This window comes from Augochlora pura, chromosome 11 (genome assembly GCF_028453695.1).
Source record: "Augochlora pura isolate Apur16 chromosome 11, APUR_v2.2.1, whole genome shotgun sequence".
Taxonomy (NCBI): Eukaryota; Metazoa; Arthropoda; class Insecta; order Hymenoptera; family Halictidae; genus Augochlora; species Augochlora pura.
The window spans coordinates 17,659,312-17,682,588 of record NC_135782.1 but is presented as its reverse complement, the minus strand read 5'-3'; the positions used below and the strand labels follow the sequence as shown (position 1 = coordinate 17,682,588).

At 43.5% G+C, this 23,277-nt stretch overlaps 2 protein-coding genes across 2 annotated transcripts; both read left to right on the top strand.

The window, feature by feature from the left end:
• Positions 1-4,922: 4,922 nt before the first annotated feature.
• Nt1 (Neurotrophin 1) lies at positions 4,923-10,801 on the top strand. The gene is made up of 10 exons (XM_078194672.1): positions 4,923-4,934; positions 4,991-5,143; positions 5,532-5,666; positions 6,760-6,868; positions 6,934-7,054; positions 8,372-8,545; positions 8,898-9,062; positions 9,386-9,708; positions 10,200-10,482; positions 10,582-10,801. Exons 1-10 carry the CDS (start codon positions 4,923-4,925, stop codon positions 10,799-10,801), a joined length of 1,695 nt encoding a protein of 564 aa, XP_078050798.1.
• A 3,783-nt stretch (positions 10,802-14,584) lies between these two features.
• LOC144477182 (uncharacterized) lies at positions 14,585-21,691 on the top strand. Its single transcript, XM_078194671.1, has 2 exons — positions 14,585-20,463; positions 20,527-21,691. The coding sequence occupies exons 1-2, from the start codon at positions 14,585-14,587 to the stop codon at positions 21,689-21,691; spliced, it is 7,044 nt and encodes a 2,347-aa protein (XP_078050797.1).
• The last annotated feature ends 1,586 nt before the right edge of the window (positions 21,692-23,277 follow it).

Below are 23,277 nucleotides of genomic sequence, written 5' to 3'. Positions count from 1 at the left end.
TATAATACATATTTTCTACTTTTACTTTTTAAATAGTTTTTATTTTTTTATAATGAATAATTTTTACAATATTTTATATAATAGTGTTTATATTATTATATTTTTATAATAACATTTATATAACTTTATATAATTATATAATAATATTTAATATAATGCTATAATATTACAAAATATGTATATTATATAATTTAGTATTATATATTTTATTATAACTATATTATGTTAGAGTTGATGCGTGATTATATATATATTTGGCTGAATAAGAAATAACGTATTGTATTTAATTATGTAACGCGATGTGTTTGTACAACATAACGAAGGATGCGATCAGATCGGTTGACAAGACAACATCGTATAGTCGATAAACAAAAACGGCGCAACCGCTCGATAAATGTTTATACACAACCATGATCAGGCGCGAATTACAAACCATAATTCTAACACCTCCTCTTAATACGCGCCTTATCTTCTGAAATTTCTTCTAAGCAATTCTTCAATTGATCGGGCATTTCCATAAATATTTCCTCTTGAAGGTTTCCATTCAAATATGCCCCAATCACATCAATCTGTTCTATGATCATATTCATTTTGACTGTTAAAGCCAGCAATAATCGAATTGTCTCCAACCTAGCTACAGGAGCAAAGTTTCATAAAAGTCTATTCCTGGACGATGTGCGAATCCTCTCGCCACAACTCTGGCCTTGCGTTTATCCAACGATCCATCTGCTTTATACTTATTTGTAAGGACCGTTCTTGAATCTATTACCTTCTTATTTTGTGGCCTTTCCACAATTTTAAAAGTATTATTTCTTATTAAATTATTTATCTCGGTTTTTATGGCGTGTTTCCATTCTAATTCATTTTCCCCATTTAAAGCGTCTCTTACCGATATTTCGGCTATTCCAGCAACCTGTGAAACTAAATTATCTTCTTGGTCTTCGTGATCTTGAATTCCATATAATTGACCGTCGGCCTCTGTTCCTTCAGTATCCACCGACGCATTTTCACTTCCGTCCCTTTCTGCAGTACCTTCTACTACATTGGTTTCCATTGTTCGCATTTTGTATAATTTTCTGGGACGTCCTCTTCTTCCTGTACGAATTATTCTTGGTCTTCCCGGGGCTCGGCATTGGCGTTGATCTGTTTCTGTTTCTATTGGTTCTTCTCGCTCTTCTTCTTCTACATTTGGTGTTTCGGGAACCTCTACAACCGAACTACCTGTCCGCACCTGTCTTTCGGTACTATTTGGCATCAGAATTAATGGTATCGTTCCCGATCCCAAACTCTCATCCTCTTCATGATTATGATTTTTATTTTCATGATTATAATCATCTTCGAGAACTTTTATATCCCTAGAAACAATTAATTTTCTTTCATTAGGTAACCATACCTTGTAAGCCTTCGATATATCCGAATAGCCAATAAATATTCCCATTTTTGTTCTTTGATCAAATTTCCTTTTCCCAGGCTCCTTGTTCAACAAATATGTTTTCGCGCCAAATGTCCTCAAATGTGCTAATCTAGGCACCCTTTTATTCCACAATTCGAATGGAGTCTTCCCATTCAAAATCTTTGTAGGACATCTATTTCTTACATAATTTGCATTGTCCATTGCAGCTGCCCAAAATTCTTCCGACAATCCAGCATGCAATAACAAACATCGAGCCATTTCGATGAGAGTACGATTCTTCCTTTCTGCCACACCGTTTTGTTGGGGTGTATATGGCACAGTCAATCTTCTTACAATTTCATTTTGTCGCAAGTATTCTTCAAATTGACCATTACAATACTCTCGTCCATTATCGGTTTGTAAACTTTTCAATCTACAACCTGTATGCGTTTCCGCGTAATTCTTAAAATCTTTGAACATACGAAATACTTCATCTTTTCCCTTTAAGAAATAAATTTTACACCACCTGGAATAGTCATCAATAAAGGATACTATATACCTATATCCTCCCAAGGATTCTTTATTCATCGGACCACACACATCCGAATGCACGATTTCTAAAAATCTAGAACTCCTTTGACTGTTCCCTGGAAAAGGTGTTGAAGTTAGTTTTCCTCGAATACATGTTTCACATGGGGATAACGTTTTTTCTCCATTCAAAGTAATTCCAATTGCATTTTCCTTCTTAGCTAAATACAATAAATCTTTTGCGTTCAAGTGGCCCAATCTGTTATGCCACAATTGAATGTTTGAATTTCCTTCGAGATTACAATTTCTTTTAGAAGTTATTATTTTTCCATCTACCGCCTCTTCTCGTAGATAATACAGATCTCCTATACGTTTTGCTTTTAACCTAATTTTTCCTTCCGAATCGACCACGATGGCTTCATTTTTCCTAAAAATTACTTCATGATTTTTATTCGTTATTTTTGTTACAGATAACAAATTTGTTCTCAAATCAGGCACATATAAAGTATCTCTTAATTCAATCTCCTTAGGATTGTTATTTGAAATTATTCTAATGCATACATTTCCTTGCGCTTCTACCGCGGCTGATGTATCATTAGCAAGATTTAATTTGTTATGTCTAGAACGATTCATTTCATTAAATTTAGATTTGTCTTTACAAAGATGGGTTGTGCACCCACTATCAAGACACCAATATCTATGTTCCGGGTCTTCGCTGATTTTATATACATTATTTACATTTCCGTAATATGAATCATTTGCCATACCTGTTGTTGATTTTTGTTTACCTCTTTTACTCCAACAATCGGCTGCACGATGACCCAATTTTCCACATTCGTAACATTTAATCTGCGGTTTCTGCACATATGATTTATTTCCTCTTTTGTCTTGACGTACTTGTTTATCGTTCTTCCTATTATTATATTTAATTGCCATCGCTCCATGCTCCTCCGATAGTTTCTGCAATCTTGTTTCATACTCCTCCAATATTTTTATTTTTAGACTATCTAAATCGGGAAGTTCGTCCCGAGATTCTATTGCGCATCTGAAATTCTCAAAACTTTCTGATAAACTATTCAATAACATCGCGCTCTGCAAATCTTTATGAATTTCAATGTTCATTTCAGCAAGTTTGCCTACAATTTCAATAAAACTATTTATATGTTGTCGGACATCATCGCCACTCGCCATACGATGAGTCGTGAGCCGTCTCAGTAACGTGGCTCTTTTCGCTGGCCCTTGCGACGCATACGTTGATCGCAATTTTTGCCACACATCATTTGCTGTACGACAACCTTTTAACTGACTTAATTCTGATGAACTCACAAATAGTATTATATCAGCCTTGGCCTTTTGGTCACCTTTGTCCCAAGCCTCTGCCGCTGCTATCGTGATCGGGTCCCCTGCGACGATTACGGGACGTTTCGTCGTCCCCGCTGCATATTCCCATCCATCATTTTTAACTAATAATGCTTCCGCTTGCATACACCAAGTATCATAATTATCCTTATTCAGGACTTCGATTCTACCAATACTTCCAGTTGCAAAAGCCATAATTTTTCTTAAATTTCTACAAATACGTGCACCACAAACTTTTTCACTTATTCTTTCTTATTTCACAAATGCCAAAAAATATATATATCTCTGGGCCCATAACCTGTTAGAGTTGATGCGTGATTATATATATATTTGGCTGAATAAGAAATAACGTATTGTATTTAATTATGTAACGCGATGTGTTTGTACAACATAACGAAGGATGCGATCAGATCGGTTGACAAGACAACATCGTATAGTCGATAAACAAAAACGGCGCAACCGCTCGATAAATGTTTATACACAACCATGATCAGGCGCGAATTACAAACCATAATTCTAACATATTATATCATATATATTATATATTATATTATAACTATATTACATCATATATATTGTATATAATATTATAACTATATTATATCATATATATTACATATTATATTATAACTATATTGAATCATATATATTATACAATAATATTACTATATTATATACCAACATTATATACGCTATAATACAATTATCTTTGCTCCTGTTTCATTACGAAATTACAAGAAATATCATTGGCTCACGAGGCTTCAAAACATCGTCGATTTAGGCGAAAAATAATCCGGCAAAACGAGAATCGACCTCCATCGCGCGTTGGTACATTGCACCCGGCGTATTCGCGGGACTCGAAAATAAGAGGCGACGACCAGGAGGCGATACCAGTTTTCGGGCGCGAACGATTCTTTGTCAGGCACCGTCCCCGCCTCTTTATTTCGCTGGCACCACGCCGTAAATCCCGGCTTTTAACGGAAAAAGAATTAATTATCCGGCTCGCACGGACACGGATGGATTAACGTTCCACCGCGGCGAGCGTACGTCGCGTTTTAATCGCGTTATGATATAGTATCGGCCGCGCGGTGTACCGTAATTCGGAATTAGTCGTGGCTTATTAACGGGGCTGATTAATTTAATGACTTTATGCCGATGCTGTTAGCGTTTTCATACGGAATACTAATTGGTACGCTCACGGGCCTCGTTCTTATCGCGCCGGGGCAATTAAGATTCGCGCGGACGACTCGAGATGTCGCGGGGACGGTTAGGCTAATTCTAAGCTAAAAATAATTGAGAATAATCGCGTGGTTTTATCGGACGAAAATTAAGTTGTAAATTAAATATAGTGAGCTTAGGGTTTTTTTGGTTCGAGCGTAATCGTTTATAGATTTTTTACAAATTTAAACATTGTTGCAAAATATAATTTTTGCCAAATATAATTATTGCAAAACATAATTTTTGCAAGACATTATTTCTGTAAAATATAATTTTTGCAGGACATTATTTCTGCAAAGCATAAGTTTTGCAAAACGTAATTTTTGTAAAACATTATTTCTGCAAAACATAATTTTTGCAAAAAACATAATTTTCACTAAAAAAACTTTTGCAAAAGAATTTTTGCAAAGTAATCGTGGAATAAATGGCTGAGCAAGTAATGACAATGAGTTGGCAGGACAGGCGTGATGATTATGGTGTTTTGTTCTCTAGGCGGTTGTGCTACTGTCCTCGATTGCTGTCAGCGCTGAGGAGGATCTAAAGGAAGACGCGGACCTCAAAAACCGTAAGGAAGACAACGCGACGACCGTTTCTTCGGTCAAGGTTTCCAATGATCAACTTAGGAACAAGACGACGAAGATTTCGGTACGTGGAAGAGCTATTTAACACCTCTATATATAACAATGTTAATTATTAAATTGTGTGATTTAATGCAAAATAGAAACTGCGAAAGTTATGCTACTTTTGGGGTTCCTCAGATTATTTGAAGCAACTTTTTCCTTTACAAAAATCTTCTACGACGCGTCGTTAAAGAGTTATTCACGATAAACACTGACCAATCGTAGAGGGAGGGCGGGACGTGTGGGATCAGGGCGTGGCGTCGAGCGTTTTTCGTTGATAACTCGTGAACGAAGCGTCGTAGAAAAATTTTACAAAGACAAAAATTCCTCAGAATTGCCTCAGGAATCTCAGAAACCCCTTATTTGCCAACTGAGAACAATTTTAATGTCTTTTATCTCTTGTTATCAAAAAGGTGCGATCCTCCACGAGCAACGAGACCCGCCAAGGCTCAGGCAGAGGACTGGCGCTGCCTCTCAGTTCAGAAATCGGAAAGGTGATCGCGGAGGATGCGACAGGCGACGAAGAGGTGCCGGAAGAATTGCCCGAGGTAACCAATCATAATAAAAATCACCCGGACAAGGCACTCATACTATAGCGATGAATACTACAGCGCCGATTTCATGAGGAAAGCAACCTATTTCGACGCGGTCTTACAGTTCAGATTTTTCTCTCATGATCGTCGGCTTTCCTCGTAATCAACGGTCTTCGATGGAGAACTTACAGTCACCTCATTAAACAGAAATCGTGGATTGGTGAATAGCGCGCGCAAGTGCTACGGACTGCTGAGTCAATATTAGTACAATGTAACGAAGCGCGAACGATTGACGTCTGTTTGCCTCCTCGCACAAAAGATCGACTAGAAAGTCCGTTCACGGAACTTTTCTCCGTGATGAATCGCGAGGAAATTTTTCTACCCGCCTTTGAACAGATGCTTCTCTATTCAAATTTCACTGAGGTTGCTTTTGGTAGGGTTATTACACCTAGTTTTGTCTGACACATTTTGGAGAACTATATTTTATGCAAAAGAAAGTTGGTGTCGATCGAGCTGTTGCAAAAGGCTGTAATTAACCCTTGGACTTAAACCTGACTTAAAATAGACTTAAATGAGATTTAAATTAGACTTTATAGCGGAATTTGCCTTAGATAAGGGCGAAACGACGTTTTTGGCGTATCTATGGAAACAGGGTCGCTTTTAGGTAGCTTTAGGGGCAGAAATCCATCTATTAGCGAGTGTTGAAGGTAGTCGCCACATTACTATTTATAATATAATAATATTATTATTTATAATATTAAAATATATACTGTGGCGATGAAAGATGTCTCATAACCTTGGTTTGGCAGCGGGGAAAAGAAAATGGGGGTCTGTCTCGTCCCAGACCTGTCAGTAGACTCGTCAGTAAGGTTTTCTAACAGAATCTGCCTTAGATAAGGGCAAAACGACGTTTTCGGCGAATATATCGAACTAGGGACAGTTTTAGATATCTTTCGGTAATGGAATCCATCTATTAGCAACTATTGGAGATAATCGTCACAAAATTAAACTTAACCCAAGCTTAGGTCAGACCAAATCCAGGATTAACGCAGTTTTAACGCTATCTATTAGTAACTATCTATAGCAGCTATCTATTGTTCTCCCATAGGCGCAGGAACTGAAGATCATCAGGCCCAATTTACGAAAGCGACCAGTCTATCGTCCTCCACCGCCGCGAAGACCATCTTCGCCAACGAATCGGAGGAACGTCTACACAGGTAGCGATGTCTAACAAATCGCCAGAAATTGATTCAATCGTGTGTGAACATATACGATGTTTCAGATCTGACGAGGACGCCGTTGATCAGACCACCTAGGCGGCCGGACTCGAGAAGAGACCCCACGGAGAAGGAGTGCACTTTCTTCACGAAGACGGTGTGCCTCGAGGCGACCGATTATCCGCAGTGAGTCCCACATCGCACGTTTTTCCACCTAATTTCACCGGAACCGAACGCGCGACCGATTGTGCAACCGTTCTCTCCGTCAGCCTAATTCCCGATGCACTTTCTCCTAACGCGACGACAGACCGTCTTCAATTAGGTGTCCGCGGTTTCACAATAGTAAACGACATAATTCGCGGCTCGTTAAAGTCGAAGAAAGTCGCGGTAGAGTTCGCGCGCTCGTTGCGCAACCGATAGTTGTATCTTTACGCCCTTGTAACAATTTTCATTGTCAATTGAACGACGCTGGGGCGTTGAAGCCGCGAGGAATGGGTGCTAGGGAATTCCGGTGAAAGCGGGGTATGTTTAAGGACGGAAAGGAAAGTCTTCGTAGAGCATATAATTTTTGTTTATTAGCAACTAACAATTTTTTATTATTTATTATTTTTTTTTTCATGTTATCTTGTCTCTATATTGTTCTCTGTCTATTTCGCATTGTCTATTTATTGGAATAGATTTTTCGTCTAGTAATTGCAAAATTATTTATAAAATTATTGCACAATTACATTATTAAAAAATAATGCCATCGTATTTATTTTAAAAATATTTTTAACATTCTTGCTCCAATTAGTTGCATTGCAGACGGTGTGCAAATTATAATTGTTAATTAACTATGTTATAGTTAATAAATAACAATAACATTTTGGGATTGGACTAGTTAAATAGTAAATTTTTTTAGCTTTCATTTGAGCCATCAAGAGTTGCAAAATTCCTACGGATAATAAAGTTATTAACAATTTAAGTTCATGATAATCGAAAACGTTACATGACGCACCATCTCTCAGAGAAGCGGTGAAACTACTCACTAATATTCGACGAAAAGTTTGAGCGTTTCTGCGAGGGTGGCGCCACGTGTACTCTTTTTTCCGGCATTATATCTCTATTAATGCGATTTTAACGCTGTTTATTAGCATTAGAACGTGAAAAAACTAGCCTGAGCGATAAATTAAGGTTTCGTCTTTAATTTGGCAGCTTTTGCAATCGATTTGATGCAATAACAATGGAGAAATTAAATCTTGATGATGAGCAGTGCTCAATCCGACGTATTTCCCTATAAAATTAGTCTCTCAATTATTGCTATTTTAACGATGACTATTAGAATTAGAACATGAAAAAACTAAGCTATTCGATAAATTAGAGTCTCCTCTTTAATTTGGCATCTCTTGCTATCGATTTCACCCACTAACAATTGAGGAAAATGATTTTTAAAAATGATTTCGAAAAATTATATATAAGTAAAATTGACAGAATTAATTTCAATTTTATATTTAATTTATTTAGCGAGGCAATTACCAGGAGCCTGAGAAGCAACAAAGATATGGTCGCAGCGTTACTGACCGATTACAAGGCTCAGGATTTCGACGATTCCGGTGAGAGCATCTCTGCTCCTTCCTCTTACGAAAATAAATACGATGGACGATACGAGCATCGATACGAGAGCAACGAAATTCGAAGGTCAATTTCCTATTATTAATTTTATTTTTATTAGTATTAGTATTGTCTGTTTATTATTATTATTTTATTATTATTAGCATTGTCTGTTTATTATTATTATTTTATTATTATTCGCTTTATTATTATTATTGCTTTATTTAGCAAAGAGTTTAATAATTAAAAAAAGAGCTTCGCTCCTAGCTCCTAATCATTCACATTATCCAGTCCTCCAGTAGAGCACCCCCATGCCCCTGCACCATAGAGCACAGTGCTAAAATCTCAGCACCTGTGCTAGGCGTGTTGCAGCCACTTTGGCTTACTCCACATCAAATATTGAAATAATAACTATTTCATAAATAAATAACTATTACAGGCGATCCGACACGAGTTCATCGTTTGAGAACGTGGAAGAGGGCTTCACCTGTCCCTCGACCATCAAATACGCTCGTCCCCAATTAGCCAGAGCCGCCAGCGGAATTTGGAAGTACATAATCAACACCGGCGAGCATACACAAACCTTACGACTGGAGAAGTGTTCGTAAGTACAGACTGATTAAACACATTTCCAAGTCCCTCCTCGCTCAAAATAAAATAAATTACCTCGTCTCTCGGGATCCGATTCACTTCACACTTTCTGAAGATCAGGAAGAAAGCGAAGTGCTTCGATTTTGCTTCCGAGGTGGCTCCGTCACGGATCGGTAAACAAAATAGCTGTTGGAGAAGCAGTGATTTGCGGTGAAGGTATCGCGAGACGCCCTTTACACTTCGATCGTAGCTCTCCGCAAATGGAACAACCGCATTCAGTCTTTTTTTGACGTTGAAGCTCGAGGAAGTTAAGTGAAAAAATAATTTTTTTCGCAGGACGACGCAGTCGAGTTGCTCCTTCATCTCGGAGAATTACCGGTCGTCCTGCGTGCAGGTGTACAATTATCACAGGCTGCTCACCTGGGACAACAAGCTCGGCCTGCACATGGACATATTCAAGGTGCCGTCCTGCTGCAGCTGCCACGTGCACGGCTACGCAGATCTGTTCCCACCGCATCAGAAGGACCCGCCCCCGAAGCTGAAGGAGTCGTTCCCCGGCTCCGATTTTATCACCAACAGCGAGCAGAAGGATGACTACGAGGACATCTCTAAATTGAATTACTTGAACAAGTTCGCGTCGAGCTTCGACACGTCCCTTGGTACTAAAAAATTGTAGAGGAAAGAGTAATTAAATTGTGGAAAGAATTATGTAGAAAGATAGCTGAGGTGATTTGGAAAACCTTTTTCCTTTGCGATAATGCTCTACGAGGCTTCGTTACCGAGTTATTGACGATAAACGAACGACGCCACGCCCCGGTCGTACTCGCTCCGCCCTCTGACTATGATTGGTCCACGTTTTTCGTTAATAACTCGTAAACGGAGCGGCGGAGAAAGATTTGGCAAAGGAAAAAGTTTCTTTAAATTGTCTGAGGAATCACCTGAAACCATTCAATTTGTAATAATCATTTTAAATAATAGATACAAGTATATGCAAGGTAATACAAGTCCTAGATGGTACTGAATAATAATATTACTAAATAAATAACTCTAAAAGCGATGATGATAATGAAGATTACCCTCCTCCCTTTTCAAGAATGAAGGGCTATCCCCCCTCCATTAATTAGGACTAAAGTCTCCTATCGTCCAGCAGGTGCGAGCAACAAAAAACCAGTGGAGACAGCGCCAAGTCGAACATCAATCTCCCTCCCAGTAAGGCCCAGACCAAAGAAGCCATCCTCTTCGAGCTCCAGGCCCTTCGACAACAAACTCCCGCAGCAACACGCCCCTAATACGAGGGCCCCTGGTTACACAGGCCCCCTCTCCAAAGGCCCTAGACCCAGCAGACCGAACCGGCCACCTTACAGACGAGAGTCGACGTTGCACGCCGAGGAAAGCAACACGGAACCGGCCAGTAACAGTTCGATTGGAAACAGGTAATAGCACAAAAAAGGCGTTCGATCGGCCAAGGAATGCCGGCTGTGAAATTAGGTGTCCGATAAGTCCGTGGTAAATGAGCTTTTTTTCTCGCGCAGGTTCAGCCAGCCGTACGATCTCGAAGTAGACGCGTCGTCGCGGCTGCAGAACGGCGGCTTCGACGACGAGTACCAGGAGCCGCAGAGGCGGGTCAATTACAATTATCATCCGATCATCGACTTCTTCAGACCGGAGGCATCGATGCTGCAATCGGCCGAGTCCAAATCGGTTCCGGTTACCGACGACCCGAACTCGTGGAAGCCGGTGATTGCGTCCTAGACGAAAATCCGTTCCCTTTGGAGTACCTGATCGTATCTACTGTAATTAAGATGTTGTAATTAGTCGCGCGGCTCGAGCGATCGCGGGCGTGACGTTGCGTTAGATTACTGTTCAGAGCTAGCGAGAAGTTGGGTAGGGTCTTGGTGGGGAGCTAGAGGAGTTGCCTGAGCCACCACGCCTCTTTCTAGCGACTTGGTGGAGCGTAAGAGGCGTGGCCTTATGCGCCACGCCTCTACTTATATATCAAGGTGGGGGAATGGGGTGTGGTATTATTCGCCACGCCTCCACCTAAGGTCTAGAAGAGCCGAAAGAGGTGTGGCCTCATCCGCCACGCCTCCTAGCGTCTTGGTGGGGGTGATGGGAGTTGCCTTATCCGCCACGCCTTCGTCTAGAGATTTATTGGGGCGTTTAGACTAGGATCTACCTTCCAGGTGTCTTCTCGCCAGCTCTGAACAGTATTTTATCATCGATCGTATTCGAATTTCAATGAACGAGTTGGATCGACGTCGTTTGTACTAGACTGCTGCGTAGAACGGTATTGAGTGTGTAATGCCTGTAGAAGTATTATGGTCGTGCGGGGCAGGTGCAATCGTGAACCAATTGTAATTATGTAATATTCTAGAAAACATGTTTTATATTTATTATACTTGTGGGGATTGATACTGTAGAAGGTCCGTGCTGGCAAAGTACAACGACTCTCTTCTATTTTCATGTATGTTCTAGCCACTGCGAGGCCTTCTTCTGCATACATCGTGTCTATCGTAGCCTTTTTAATATATGTTTTTTGTTTATTGTACCTTCTGGTAGCTGCATCGTGTCTGTTTTATTTTATTACAGTTGCATTGTCTCTTTTTTATTTTATTACAGGTGCAATGTCTGTTTTATTTTTCCATAGTTGAATTTTCTACGTTCGTCGAGCTATATTGTACTTACTATATATTTTTATACCTAAATAATAATATATTCTGTAATGCATAGCCAAATTCTGGGCACAACGAGGCAACAGGTAGCTAACACATTTTAAACGCTGCTCAATTGAAAGTCTCCTCTTGTCACACACATATTAACTCTTTCACACGATACAGACACACACGCACACGTGTACACAGTATGCCAATGCCTCGCATCCCACATATTTATTGTTCATGACTTTTGTAATTTATATAATTAACACCATTCAATTGTGTACTCGTTACATGTGAATTATGAAATATATGGTGTAGCAATTTTTATCTTGTCTCTTTTTCACTGCTGTACATATTTTTATTCCAAAACTTTAAACAATTTAAAATCTTTAACACTGCTATTAACAAATGAATAATAACACGCGATTCTTGAGACAATTTTAAGTAACTTTTTCCTTAGTAAAATTTTTCTACGAAGCTCCGTTCACGAGTTATTCACGATAAACGCACGACGCCACGCCCCGATCCTACGCGCCCCGCCCTTCGTCAATGATTGGTCCGTGTTAATCGTCGATAACTCGATAACGATGCCTCGTAGAGCATTTTCGCAAAGGAAAAAGTTTTTTCAAATTAACTCAGCTATCTTTTTATACAATTTCTTTTGCAACTAGTTTGTTTAGCAATTCTTTACCCTTAATAATTTCCCTTGCGCAGTGTAAACGTCTGGGCGAAGCTGGCATCCACAGTCAAGATCACAGAGCGTTCAGGTCCGCTCAGTCGTCTGTGAATCGTTTGTTTCGCTGGCTGGGTTTCTGCCGCGGCCATTCGGCCCGGTCTTTCCGCGTCGTGCCGCCAACCGTGTCGCTGTAACCATAGTTCTCTCCGCTCTGCTGGCCGCGGATGAAACGTTACTGAACTTCGAATCCTAGAAACCAGCAGCAGCTGCCCGAGCCTCTGTCCCTTCGCGCGAAGACGTGGATCACTTGCGATTTCCACGATCGAAAAATTGAACTCGCTCGATAGATATCGATCGACTCGCGTAATCGAACAGGTAAATGTCTTACGTTGCCCCTAGAGAATTGTATAAGACGAAAATTGTATAAGCAGATTTTTGTCTCAGGTTAATTGTTTTTGCCGGGAGCTGATTTGTCAAGCTGTGACGATTTCATTTCACGGTGCTATTGTCACGGAAATTTTACTCAAAGAGTAATTGTTATACTGTGAAAGTATAATAAAGAATGCGTGAGAAATACAGAATATATAATAAAAGAAATATGATATAATATAATTAAGGAAATATAATATAATAATATAATAAAATATCGAAGATGTAATTTAATTTTTGTGATTTTCTGGTGTGTTGTATGTGTGAATATGGTGTACAGCATGATGCAAGAAGGGTACAGTTAGTATAATTGAACGCTGGGTAACTGTTGTTTCTAGCGTGAAGAAATCTACCGTTGAATAACGACTTTGTATTTTATTAGCAAACTGTAGACACTTTTTCAAGATTAAAATCTCACACACCAATTGTAAAATCTGTCTATCTCTTCCTCTATTAATTATATAATTATTTCTCCATAAAATTATTTAATAATACCTTTCACAGGCCGAAGCAAAGGGCATAATAAATTGTATCAGTGTATCAGAGAAATTATTAAGAACAAGAAAAAGTTAATCAAAGCAGCCATAATAAAAATTATATAGAAAAATGTTTCTTTTGTTAAAATGTTCTCCGAGGCTTGGTTAACGAGTTATTAACCATAAAAGCGGACCAATCGGAGTACTAGCAAGGCTGAAGCACCACTAGCGTTACTACTGCCGCGTCACGCCTACTATAGCGCTACCTATTCATCCGCTGTACTCGCTGCCTGATTGGTCAGCGTTTTTCGTGAATAACTCGTTAACGGAGCCGTGTAGAAAAATTTCGCAAAGGAAAAAGTTGCTTAAAATTGTCTCAAGAATCACCTGGAATCATTCAATGTGTAATAATAATTTGATGGTTTTTAAATCGCTTGAGGAATTGCTAAATTGCTTCCAAATGGAATCATAAAGGACTCTGTCGACTAATAAGAAAGCTTAAACAATTTTCCATGGATTAGGAAGTCCTCTCAATAATTATCCAAGGTCATCAACCTTAGAATAAAAAAACAAGCAACGTATCGAAATGACCGTCACGGTAGATTTACCTATAACCAATAAGATCAGCTTCAAGGTGAAGTCTCGGATCAACGAGTCCTAACGGCGCTTCGAAAGTCCTTAGAAAAGTGAAATTTGTCCAACGGGCTTAATGAGTCCGATCGAAGAGCGCATCGTGAAAGACGATGGGACTCTCGTTTCGAATACGGCGTCCGCTTCGCGACAAATTACCGAATCGAGCGGAAAGTGGCGCAGAAAAATAACGCCGGTTTCGATTAGCGTTCGGAGCTCGTGTGCTGGGCCTCCCTCGGCGCGCAGATTTCTTTATTCCCTGGTTCCAGTGAAACGATCGCCTCGGAGGATTCAATCGAGAGTGACAGAACCGTTCAGCGTTTAGGCTTGCACGGTACGGTGAGCAGCGTAGCCTGCCCCCCCCCCCCCGGCGAAACCGCTAGAAAATATAAATTAGGCCAGCCGGACGGTGCCGCGGACAGTTCGATGGCGGTTCTCGTTCGAAAATGATTGGAAACCGTCCGTCACGTATCGCTCGAAAAACAAGACGGCAATTTCTCCGCGTTCTATCCCGGCGACGACGAACTTGAACCATTATTCGCCGCGTTAACATAGTCTGAAGACAGTCGCAAAGGGCTGAGTAGTTCCGAAAACCCTAACACGTGTAATATGACCCGTGAGCAACGCTTCAGTCGACCAAGTGCAATGGCAAGATCAGACTAACGCAATGAGTCGAGTACCAGTTCGGTTGTTGGTCGTTCTGCTAGTGTGTCTTCTCGAAACCCGCGCGGAGACAGTGTCAGGAGGCTCGAATCCTCCCAGAGAGCTGAACAATAGTTCCCTGAACGTAGTTCCATCGAACGATGGACGTGGCGAAGCAGCCAGCAACAATAAAGAAGACTACTCTATCAGAGTAAGGTCACCAGAAGACAATGACCCAGCTGAGTCCTCCGAGACCATCGTCTACAACAGGTTCGCGAACCCGCCGGAGGATGAGGACAGCGGATCATCTGAGGAGGAGCCCGAGGAAGGTTCAGAGGAGCCTGAAGCGCACACAGTGCCCTATTCAGAGCACGAGACGCTGAGAAGAGTGCCAACCAAGCCAAAGTACTCTGCGCCAGGGCAATGGGCTAAACCGAAGAAAGAAAAGAACATCTCGGAAGAGGATGTTCCTTCCAGGTTGTACGCCCAGGTGCGTCGAACGCACACGGTGCGGCGTCTGCCACGGAAAAAGGCGTTCGAGAACGCCGAGAGCGAAGAAGAGAGAGCGAACGCTGCGAGGCTGAGGCAGGTGGTACGGAACACGAAGGTGAACACCGTGTACACCGAAGAGGGCTACGAGGACTCCGCTTATGACCATGCTGGACACGTCAGGGACGCAGACTTCGACGAAGGCTACGCCAGGAAGAGCCGCGAGCAGTTAGCCAAGAAGAAGACGGCTGGAGACCGCAGGAAGGTGTCACCAAAGAGCGAGAGGTACAAGAAGATAGACCCCGAGGAGTTCAAAGACTATGACGAGGACTATAGAGACTATGGAAACGCCAGAGGTCGTAGTAAAATGGATGAAGAAGAGAACCAATGGACAAAGAGCGAGTACCCTAAGATGATCGCCGAGAAGGGAGCAAGGGAGCTGCAAGAAGATGTAGAAAGGGTAGCTGAAGAGATGGAGAGAGGATCAGAGATGAACAAGCTGGCAGATGAGAATGCCTCCAGCAGGCTCAAAACTGTGACTGCGTCGCCTGAGGAGGACAACTACAATCTGAAGAGGAGCAGAGGCAGGAATAGAAATCAACAGGACGTTCATCAGGAGAATTACCCCACTTCCAGGACTTTGAGTGACGAAAACATGGTCTCAACGGAGTATGGGGTCCCAGAGACGACGACTATGGCGAATATCATCGACGTTTCATCGATGGGACCTATGGAGTCCTATAGGTACGACGTGGAAGGCAATCCTCCAAATGAAGTCGTCGACATTCAAAGAGGCAACGAGACACCAACAACGATGAGCTACAGCCAGCTCCTCTGGGACTACTTCAGGACGAAGCAGGAGCAAACCACACCAGCTCCGTTCATGGTGGAGTCGGCCACCATGAGTCCCAATTTTCTGCTACCCTCTTCAGACATAGAAGACGCCTTCGCCCCCTTCTCTGCCTATGCGGAACAGTTATCAACACCGTTCCCCATCTCAGAGCCGTCGAACCAGAGCCCTCAGAAGCTGGTCGAGGCAGCCCAAAATCACCTTCCAATCCTAGAAGACGTCAAATGGCAAGCAAACAACATCCAACAACCCCTTAAACCAGACCAAGAGCAGTACCCAGGAGCAGGTCTGGCCAACGACCTCATCGTAGACTCCATCAGCAGCCTGGACAGCACTGAAGCAAACCTCGCGGAGGTTCTCAAGGGTCCAGTGACCTTTCGCAAACCTAGGTACAAGATCACAGTGCGGCAGAAGCCGGTTGAGTCCTTCGAAACTGATGTCACGAATGATGATACTGAAGCTACCACTGCGACGAGCATCACGGTAGATCCCAAGTACGTGAAAATGCTGATGCATTTGAGAAACGAAGAGAGCAGGAAGCTTCAATCCAGTCCCCCAGGGAACAGTTTCCATTTCCAAAGGGCTGAGGGTGCAATGAGGCCTACGTCGCAGAAGGAGGATAGCTACCAGAGTTGGAGTCCTCAGGGTCCTTATGGGAGGACTCCTACACTTAGGGCACAGTCTCTGATACCCCATTCCTTGAGGGCGGCTTCATTAGGTCCTCCTTCGTTAAGGTTATCCTCATTGGGGCACCCTTCGTTGAGGTCTCTTTCGTCAGGGCCTCCTTCACTAATTCCGTCTTCCATAGGGTCACCTTCTCTAGGTCCACCTTCGTTAGGTCCACATTCAGCGAGGTCGCCTCCCATAGGATACCCTTCCAGAGGGCCACCTCCGCCAGGACCCCCTTCGTCGAGGCCACCCTCTTTCGGACCACCCTCCCTGCGTTCTCGTCAAAGGGCCAGTCCGTCCAGCAGCCTCTTGCCCCCAGAACACAGCAGAACCTACAAAGAAGCAGGCGATTACGTCTACGGCGGAACGAAGCGGGCCAGGAACGTTCCCAGGCCCGGGTTCCGACTGGAGGCTACTAGCAGGCTGCGGGCAAAAAGGCGAGAGAGAAGAAGCGCTGATGAAACTATCGACGTCGTCGCAAAACGTTCGGCAAGCACCGCCGTGGCGAATCGGGGTGAAATAGAACAGTCAGCGAGAGGCCTGGCAGCCGAGGAGAGAAATCCGTTACGGAAAGTGACACGCAGCGTGGAAGTGGGGCTCGTGCCGGATGCTATCCTCGGCGAGAGATCCGGCGACCCAGGAAAGGGATCGCGTGCATCGACGCCTGGAGGGAGTCAGCGGACCGGGGAAAGCGTTTCCTTCGCGGCGGAGGAGGCCGGGGAGGTGACGAGTGAATTAGACGGTGCGGAGGACGATGGGGAGGTGGGAGTCGGGGGAGGATCAGTGGCGCGGAACGGTGATCGAAAGAAGTTGGAAACGAGACCCGAGGCGAGAGCTGTGAAGAAAGGCATCGCGCAGGCACGCGGGAAAAAAAAATTTGGGTTGGAAGCCGGCGAAACAGAAATGACGAAGGACAAGAAAATCGAAAGCGAGGAGCCGGGGGGAAAAGTGGAGGCTGGAGATACGCTTAGACGGAAGAGAAGTCACTCTGGGCTGGGTCCATATTACCCCAAAGAAGCAACTGTCTCTCATAGCAACTCCCCGCATCTTGCATCTACAGCAGGAACAACTCCTAAAACCCTTGTAGAAGAGAACAAGGATGGTATAGAAGTGTTAGACCATGAGAGCCTGTTAGAGCAATCGCCGAAGATAACAGACGACGAGATCAGCAAGGAAATCGAGGCTCGATTCAACGATGAAGATCAGAAGGACATCGAGGATGAAAACGAGGATAACGAAGACAGGAAAGTGGAGGTGGAGGTGCCAGACCTCCCAGACTTCGACTACGTGGAAGAAGCAACCGAGGAAGAGAAAGCTGACTTCGGCGCTACCACCGAAGCCAGTCTAGACAAAGCCAAGTACCCCTTCTACGAGGACGAGAAACTGCCGAGCCCTTCAGCCCTGAAGTACGCGACGGATCCACGGAGGGTGCCAGGCAAGACATTCGGGCGAATGAACTTCTACAAATCTCGGGACCTTTACAAGCACTGCGACGAGGTTGAGCCTAATTTGGACGTCTTGCCGAAGGAAGAGGAACCTGTGGCTGACAAGGACGTGAACCAGAGTCCTCAGCGTTTGAAAGGCCTGGGGGACAAGCTGGATTGCTTCAAGGCGAAGTACTTCGACGAGGATCCGTTCGACAATCCCCTATTCCTGGAGAAGGAGGTGGAGGACCCGCTGCCACCTTTGGAGATGAAGTCGAAGCAGTTCGCCTCTAGGATAATGCTGTTCCCTAAAGAGGATGAGCAGAATATTGTTCAGAAGTCGACTAAAAAGACAGAGGACAACCACCAGAACCACAAGACACAGAAGACTCAGCAGACTCAGCAGGCTCAACACTCACTGACTCAGCGCAGGCAGCGAAAGCCAGACACCACAGCCAGAGCACCCAAGTCTCGTCGCGTCCGCATCAAGAGCTACCCTAGACAGGTGAAAGTGACCAGGCCCCGACTGATCAGGATAAAGAGCAGCAATGTGAGATACGTGAAGCCTCGCAGGCCTCAGAAGGTCATCCGACGGCCTGTCGCGTCTGCCAGCGAGCTGTCCTCGTCTTACACACCCTACCAGAACCAGGTGTACGAGGACGTCATGGGGACCATCAAGAACATGGCGAACTCGTACCAGGTGGAGGAGATCACCACGGACCCCTCATCCAAGGAGGATGCTACCACGGAGATCAGCGAAGAGAGCACCAACAAGTCCTCTAACTCGGTGAAGAGTACAAAGAAAGAGAAGGACAGGAAGTCTTCCAACAGCGACGAGCGATCTAGCAATGCTAGTAGCAGTGGGAGTCCCCCACCCAGGTACTTCAACAGACACAGGATGAGCTACAAGACGACCAGGGTGCCACAGAAGGGAAAGCCCAGGGTGCAGCTGTTACAGTTGACGCCGAACGGGTTGAGGCCTGTCAGTCATCTCCAGAGGATCGTCAGGTACAAGAGGGCTGCGATGGACGCCCTCAAGGGCCCTAGTGATAGATCTGACGAGTCTTCTTCTACTGAAGTCAGTAGCAAGGAAGCAGCGTCGAGTGAGGAAAGTAAAGAAGTACAAGAAGGTCAGAGGCCGAAGACAAAGTTAAATTTAAAAATTTCCGATCCAGTTGCTCACAACTGGACCTCATCCTCGAGGGGACTTGACCCAAAAGGGAAATCCAAAGCTCCCAAGACTGTCCCCTCCAATGAGAAGCTCTCAAAGGTGGTCTATACCATCAGAGATAGAATCAGGTTCTCCAAGCCGAAGGAGGAGTCGACTAGATTCGGCAAATTCACGAACGAGACCGAAATGGTGGAAGATCGGCGCAGGAGGGAGCCCAGGTACAACTACATCAAGCGGAAGAAGCCAGCTTCTAGCACCACGGAGTCCTCTCCAACTTCCACGGAGCGAGTGACGACGGCTAGGAACGACGAGGTCAACGTCCAAGAGTCGACCAAGGAAAACAGAAATATCCAGCGCTTCTTGGATGAGGCGTCAGTTGCAAATCCACCTGGGGAATCAATTCATCAGATAGATACGACGACGGAGGGGAGTCTGATCAAGACGGCCTATGCTGTTCATGAGAACCTGAGTGAGGAGCAAACGCATCAGCCAGGAGCTAAAGAGACAACAGAGCCAACAGGTTCCACAGAGTCAACAGAACCAAGAGGGTCGACAGGGTCAACAGAGACCCCAGAGATCTCCAGGCTAAAGACCTACCTGGACACCCCGAGCTACGACTTCTCCTCAGAGGAGCTGAAGAAGTCTCTCTTCTCTAAATCCAACGAAAGCTCCCCCCTCAACTTCACCGACTCCAACGAATACACAAAGCCTTCTCCATTCGACGACGAGTCTTCCGAAAAGGCGGAGACCAACGCAAACCCAAGACCAGACAAGGGATCCTCCGAAGAGACCGCTTCCAAGAGCAGCGACTCCGAGGGCAAGTCGTTCTTCAAGTACTGGTCTCGGCCTTCCTCGCCAGCGGAGAGTTACGAGGACGAGAAATACACGCAGATAGGCCCCAGAGTGAACAAACCAGAGTTCTTCCATCCTCCTTTCTCTTTTTTACGCTCCAAAAAGACGTCGTTGAAGAGCAGCTCCGAGGAGGACTCTGGAGAGACCGAGGAGTCTGGGGAGAAAGAAGAGTACGTCTTCCCGTGGCAGGGGGACAAGGTGTATGAGAAGAGAAGACGCAAGCGAAACAGGTACTATGACAAGCCGATAGGGGAGTACGAGTACCCTTGGGACAGGAGGGAGCGTTTGACCAGTGAGAAGAAGAGGAGGAAGATGGATAAGAGGAGACGGCTATTGCCAGATGAAGATGAGGATTATGACGAAAGTCATGGGATGAAGTATCGGAGGAACGTGTACCCTAGGGGCAAGGTGAGGTACTGGGGGCGCGATGACTCTTCTGAGGAGGGCAGGTCTGATGACGTGGAGAGCAGGTTTGCTAACGTGGAGGGCAAGCTTGGCAACGTGGATAACAGGTCTGATAACATAGAGAGCAGCAGCGAGACTAGGCCAGTGAAGAAGTACAGCAGCAGGTACAGTTCCAAGAAGCTACCAGCTCGCAACAATACCCAGTCCAAAAGGGTACAAGAGATCAGCAGGGCCATTAAGGAGGCTTTAGAAGGAGGCTCTGAAGAAACCCCCAAGGCACTTAGCTCCGAGGAAACTACACTTCTTCGTCGTAACAGCAATCATTCCACTAACATAGACTCTGAAGAAACAACGTCAGAGCCAAGGAATCATACTAACCCTGATTTTATTGGAGCGAAGAGGAACGAAAGCTCTAACGGGTCCCTGAGGAATTCTTTAGATAACGTGGAGTCACGTCTGGCGGTGAAAAAGGTGAGCGAGGCTCTTCTTCCGCGGAAGGAGGCTACGCAGTCGAGCAGAAAGAGGCGCAAGCCTGTGAAGAGTCTCTCCGATGTAGAAACCACGGCAAAAAGCACTGGGAATCGAGGCCGGAGGAGGCAGAAGCCGGTGAACAGTTCTACGATTAGCACCACGCCAATACCTAAATTGGCGAGGAGGAGGCCTTTGAAATTGGTGGATGATGTGGAGGATGCTGGGTTGAAGGTTACAAATAAATTGGGTGATGATACCTCTAGGGTAGAAAATTCTACGGTAGAAAATGGTAGGGTGATCAATGTAGATGATGCGATGAAGAGAAGGGTGGAAGAAGGGGCAAGGGAAAATACCAAAGGGCTAATGAAAGAGGAGATAAATAAAAGTACCAAAGGGCAGCCGAAAGCTGAGACAAAGGAAAGTATTAATGGACAGACCAAAGAAGCAAAAGATAAATTGAGTGAGCTAAAAAATGATCAAGAGAAGACTATAAAAGCTGAAAGTGAGTCTATCGATGATGGAAATAAATTCGGTCATGATATAGGAGACCATGATAATTATGAGGGAAAGAAGTTACTCGAGGATGACGGGAAGTTCGACTTCATGGACGACAGGATAGAGGCTCTGAGCGGATTTGTTATATCCGACGACGTCCCCGGTGATAACGACGACTTTCGATTCGACGGTATCATTAAATCCGATGCGGCTATACCCCAAAATAGAGCCGCTCAACTGTCCACTCAAGAATCAAGAGAGATCATTACGACCAAGTCTTGGGTATCGCAGAATTATAATTTCTAAGGTACAGTAATTTTTCTATTAATTTTAATTCTAAACTTAAGTCTATGTCTCTGATATTTCCTTAAATATCGTTGGTAATTAGTTGCTCGCTCCACGGTTAATTTCAGGACTTTTTCGTGGACAATGGTGCTCCGTTCTGCCTGGAGATTTTCAAGGCAAGAAGTGAGAGCTGATATCGATTCGTTCCGAGACCGAGCCTCCTGAAGAAAGGAAAAGAGGGAGGAGATCCATAGAGTGAAAGGGAAAAGGAAAGTGAACCGAACGATACCGAATAAAAGACTTTGTTTTTCTGTACCCCTACACGATTAAAAAGTATCTTAACTACCTGCTATTGTATTCTTTTTATCAACGTGAAACTGCGATACGTGATTGTTATTTTGTTGTACATAAATTCTATAGCTATGAATAAAAATAGACGTTGCATGAACCCTTTTTCAGGTTTAATAATGCAGCTATTTTAATGCAGACAGTTCTTTATAGTAATGTGAAAAGTCAGATGAAATTTTAAGGAGCTGAATAAACTATAGAATGGAGTATAGAATGGACTATGGAATTAATTATATAGAATACACTATGGAATGGACTATAGAATTAATAATATGCAATAGAGTGTAGAATAGACTATAGAATGGAGTATAGAATGGACTGTAGAACAGGGTATAGCATAACCTATAGCATGACCTATAGAATGGACTATGACATGGACTATAGAATTGACTATAGTAATATGGAGTCACATGACCAAATAATTAAACAATTCAGAATCCAGTCAATACATTCGAATCCTATGAAAATCTACTTAATAATTACTTACAAAATATTATTTCCTGAATTAGTAACCAACTAGTTATTATTTTATTAATCAGTACCTAACCATTTACTATTCCATTAATTTGTACCTCACCACTTAATATGTCAAAAATTAGTACCTAACCACTTAATATATCAAAAATTAGTACCTCGCCACTTAATATGTCAAAAATTAGTACCTAACCACTTAATATATCAAAAATTAGTACCTCACCACTTAATATGTCAAAAATTAGTACCTAGCCACTTAATATATCAAAAATTAGTACCTCGCAACTTAATATATCAAAAATTAGTACCCAACCACTTATTATATCATTACTTAGTACCCAGCCATTTATTATTTTTTAAATTAATACCAGACCGGATATCTTATCATTAATTAATTTTTATTGCACTTCCGTCCGTCAGAATTTTACGTTCCCTCCACAAAAATGTTCAAGGTGACCTAAACGACCAATTCGGTGAAGAAAAATGGTGGCCATGGCTTCCGTTCATCAGGAAACGTTCTCCAAGTCGAAATAAGGAGGAAAAGTGGATTTGCTTGGCTGGAAGTAAGGCGGACATTGTGAGAGGTATGTCAGGCGGCCGGCGAAGGTGAAGGTGGACGTATATCCTCGATTTCCATACGCACAGCGTTCTAATAAAATGCCGCGGCAATCTGTAACATTCGGCGCTGAAAGGGAATTACGCTGTACGGCGTCGCGGATTGGCCAATCTAGTGGCCGAGCCCCGTATATAATTCGATCTTTACTTGACCGGCTTAGTTTACTTCT

What these genes read in the sequence shown, in the direction of transcription:
- Nt1 (XM_078194672.1), top strand. An exon ending in GAGGCGACCGATTATCCGCA is followed by an intron (nt 7,055 to 8,371) that starts GTGAGTCCCACA and finishes TAATTTATTTAG; the next exon opens with CGAGGCAATTACCAGGAGCC. An exon ending in GAGCTTCGACACGTCCCTTG is followed by an intron (nt 9,709 to 10,199) that starts GTACTAAAAAAT and finishes ATCGTCCAGCAG; the next exon opens with GTGCGAGCAACAAAAAACCA.
- LOC144477182 (XM_078194671.1), top strand. Translation starts at nt 14,585, where the DNA reads ATGAGTCGAGTACCAGTTCGGTTGTTGGTCGTTCTGCTAGTGTGTCTT. An exon ending in GACTCTTCTGAGGAGGGCAG is followed by an intron (nt 20,464 to 20,526) that starts GTCTGATGACGT and finishes CGTGGATAACAG; the next exon opens with GTCTGATAACATAGAGAGCA.